At 32.6% G+C, this 3,435-nt stretch overlaps 1 protein-coding gene across 1 annotated transcript; it reads right to left on the reverse strand.

Annotated features, from left to right (window-relative positions):
• Positions 1-288: 288 nt before the first annotated feature.
• Positions 289-1,613, reverse strand: LOC107865537 (protein LURP-one-related 11). The gene is made up of 3 exons (XM_016711788.2): positions 1,276-1,613; positions 674-904; positions 289-559 (listed from the first exon to the last, which is right to left on the reverse strand). The coding sequence occupies exons 1-3, from the start codon at positions 1,564-1,566 to the stop codon at positions 425-427; spliced, it is 657 nt and encodes a 218-aa protein (XP_016567274.1). The 5' UTR covers positions 1,567-1,613; the 3' UTR covers positions 289-424.
• Positions 1,614-3,435: the final 1,822 nt, after the last annotated feature.

Below are 3,435 nucleotides of genomic sequence, written 5' to 3' on the forward strand. Positions count from 1 at the left end.
CTTACAGTGATTTCAAACACAACATACCAATTGATTCTTTGTTGCGATTATGCAGAAATTGAATTTAGCAATCCTGCAGAAATTTAACCATTTGAGTGATTGTATCAACAAATCCCCAATTTCATGAAACTTTAATGCGAAGCAGTGAAACAAAGGAACAGCGAAGCAGTGCTACAAAGGATCAGATTATATACATTGGAACTTTCTTAACTTAATGGGCTGACTATTCAACAAATGGGAGTCAATTTGTACTAAGTATTTGATGAAATAGTCGAGGTGCACACAATCTGGTCTGAACAAAATTTCATATACCTCAATATTCATCATAAGATCACATCTAAACAACTCATTCCTCAAGGGAAGATAGAGATTACAATTATTACATAGAAAAAGAGATTAAACTAACTACTCTGAATACCAATAATCAAATTTTGTGATGGATAAGACCACAAACAGTAACAAGAGCCATAACTAATGAGTGATCAACATGAGGTTCCACCACTAATGTTAATACATCATCTCCAAATAGTACTCCTGAACTTGCTTGCTTTTGTTTCACCTGATCATAATTAACATACAAATCAGTCACTAACACTAATAGTTAAATGAATTTTGTAATACGAACGTTATATATATAATTATCTTTTAGGTGATCTGACAGATAAATTATTACCTCTGCGACGAGTTGGCCTTGATGATTCATAATCTTAATTGATCTTGTGGCAAGGATAATGTTATAGCAACTAGCTTCAGAATTACATCCCAATATAACATTGTAATAATTCACATTATCCCCTTTTCGAACATTGTGAATTTTCTTCACTTGAAACCATGGTATTTCTTTACTAGTAACTCCATCATAACTCCATTTATAGCCATCCCAATGTCCAAATACTGGAACTTTCTGTGGAAAAAGAAAAAGAAAAAACAGCACGTAAGTATCATTAAAGATGTAATTTAACTACATAAAATGCAACTTTTCAGCCATTTTAACTTTTAGATAAAGTAATCAGACAATTTAACCTGGCACAATAAGTTCGTTGCTAAAATATACTATAGCAAATTCATTATTTATTAATCCATCAACATATTTTTGTTGTTTAGCCACAAAAGTTGACCATTAATAATTCCTATTTTTGTGTTGGTATTAAAGCATATATAAGTTCTGAATTCAAGTTTTGTTGCTATCGATTATCAAAAAGAAGTTTCATTTTCGCATGTACGGCTTATAAAAATAAGAGAAAGTTGTTTCATAAAAAAGACCATGCTTCTTACCCTATTTCGAATAGAAAAGAGAACTTTGCCATTGGAATCCATGAGATGAACTTCTTTGCTACGTTTAATGTTGTAGTTGTCAATTCTATAAACAATTTGTCCATTTGAATCATAAACAGTGCATCCATTTCCGTGGTAGACTAAAGATTTCATCCACAAAGTGAATGTTTCTCTTCTTTGGCTAACATAAGAGTTACTAGAGGAAATAGAAGAAAAAGATGATGATGATGAAGAAGAAGAAATTGTACTTATGTAATTTGACTTGTTTGAGTAAACTTTAGCCATTGACATAATAAGCTTAATTTAGAGCAGGAAGTTGGAAATATTTTGAGGTGAAGAGGACACTAGAAATGGGTATATATATATCAACAAAAAGAATAGAATAATTCATACACAATATGTACGACTACTAAAGTTTTTCACTTTCTTGGTCACTTCTAGCCAATGGCAAGAAGCGTGTAACTATTAAATTACACCCTTTAAAATAATTTTTATATGGTCAACGAGAAGGATCGAATTATAAGAATTTATTGCATCCAGCTTTTACCTTATATTTTTATAAGATACTGTTTCCACCACTTGAACTTGCATTTTTTTATGAACTTTACTCAAGATATCTCATTGCGATAGTATCCAATGGAAACAAGTTAAAAATTGATCGCTAGACCACACCTTCAATACTGGAGTAATATTATCCCTTACTTTTTAATTCCCTATAAAGGCAAAGAAAGAGTGGAAGAGAGGGGAATATATGCAAAAGTCAATTTGTGAAACAACTAAGATACATACACATGGACCATAAGGGATGTGATGTAGCGGATGTGGTTGCTCTTTTTTTAATCAGAGGTCTCGGGTTCGAGCTCTAGGTATGGAAAATCATTGATGGGGAGCGCTACCCCCGAATGGGGCCCTACCCGCTGCGATTCGAATTAGTCGGGCTCCAATACGGATATCGAACACCGGATGAAAACCCAAAAAAGATATATAAATATGGGAAATTGACGGTTGACACTTAGCATATATACATTAATGTTATTTGCTGTGTTGCACTTGAGGTGGTGGTTTCTTTTTGGCTAACTAATTTTACAAACCGCTAAGAAAGGAATTTTTTGTAAGATGCTTATACTTTTTTTTTTTCAAAGTGTTGGAATCCTAATTAATAAGTGTTATATCAAGCATCTTCTAGCTGTAGATAGATACATAGTCCTGGATTGTGACACCCCAGAGGGCTAGTCGACATAAAAAGAGAAGGATCAATAGATTTTTATTTAGAGAGCTGCAGTATCGGAGTCAGAATTTTTAATAAGGGGTTCAAAATCGAAAAAAGTAGGCACACAAACTAGCCGAAGGAGGTTCAACATCAATTATATATACATAAAAAATAATTTTAATCATGCATAAATAGTATAATTTTTCACTGAAGGGGGTCGGGTCAACTCCCTAACCATAAGGTGGCTCCGCCCCGGGAGAACTGTCAATATGGATCAGTCTAGTTCAGTCCTTCCGCCTTAAAATTGACGTGTTGGGTTGGGCAGACTTAGCATTTCGATGGTTCTAGGAATGGTTAGCCCAACCTTATGCGGGTTGCGGGCTAGGTGGATCAGTCCATCATTTATTTATTTATTTAAAAAAAAAATAATGGAGGTCGAGGATTATAAATTGAGGATCAAACACTCATAAAAAATGTAAAAGTTTGTCTAACCAACCAATTAAGCTACTAAAAAAATCTTTAAACGTATAGTATAAGTTCACATGGTACTTTTTGGTTAATAATAATGTAGCTTAAGGGACGCATATTCGTGAAATTCGATGGTCAAAATAGATTATACATACCTGAAATTAAATTATGACAAAAAAAGACAGATTCACATTCAAAATAGCTAGTGCAAGCACATCCACTATTTCCAGCTCAAGTTAAATAGAACAATTTTTATCATATTTATACATAAAGAAGTGGCGAATAAAGTGGTTATTTATTCTACTAGCTAATTTCAAACTTAGATCCATATATGATGTATGTATGATTCGACTTTTGTAATAATATGATATATGGTTATTTTTTGAAATAATATAATAATTTTGTAATTATTCTATTGTGTATAACTAAAGTCAGACTTTTCAAGATCATCCCAATAACCTTGGTTTACATTGATATTAATA

The sequence above is a fragment of the Capsicum annuum genome, chromosome 1 (assembly GCF_002878395.1).
Source record: "Capsicum annuum cultivar UCD-10X-F1 chromosome 1, UCD10Xv1.1, whole genome shotgun sequence".
NCBI classification, from domain to species: domain Eukaryota; kingdom Viridiplantae; phylum Streptophyta; class Magnoliopsida; order Solanales; family Solanaceae; genus Capsicum; species Capsicum annuum.

Excerpts from the sequence above, each read along its gene's own strand:
- LOC107865537 (XM_016711788.2), bottom strand. The coding sequence starts at position 1,566 with ATGTCAATGGCTAAAGTTTACTCAAACAAGTCAAATTACATAAGTACA. Across the intron at positions 905-1,275 it reads TCTTTTCTATTCGAAATAGG|AAAGTTCCAGTATTTGGACA; the intron begins GTAAGAAGCATG and ends CTTTTTCCACAG. Across the intron at positions 560-673 it reads AAGGCCAACTCGTCGCAGAG|GTGAAACAAAAGCAAGCAAG; the intron begins GTAATAATTTAT and ends AATTATGATCAG.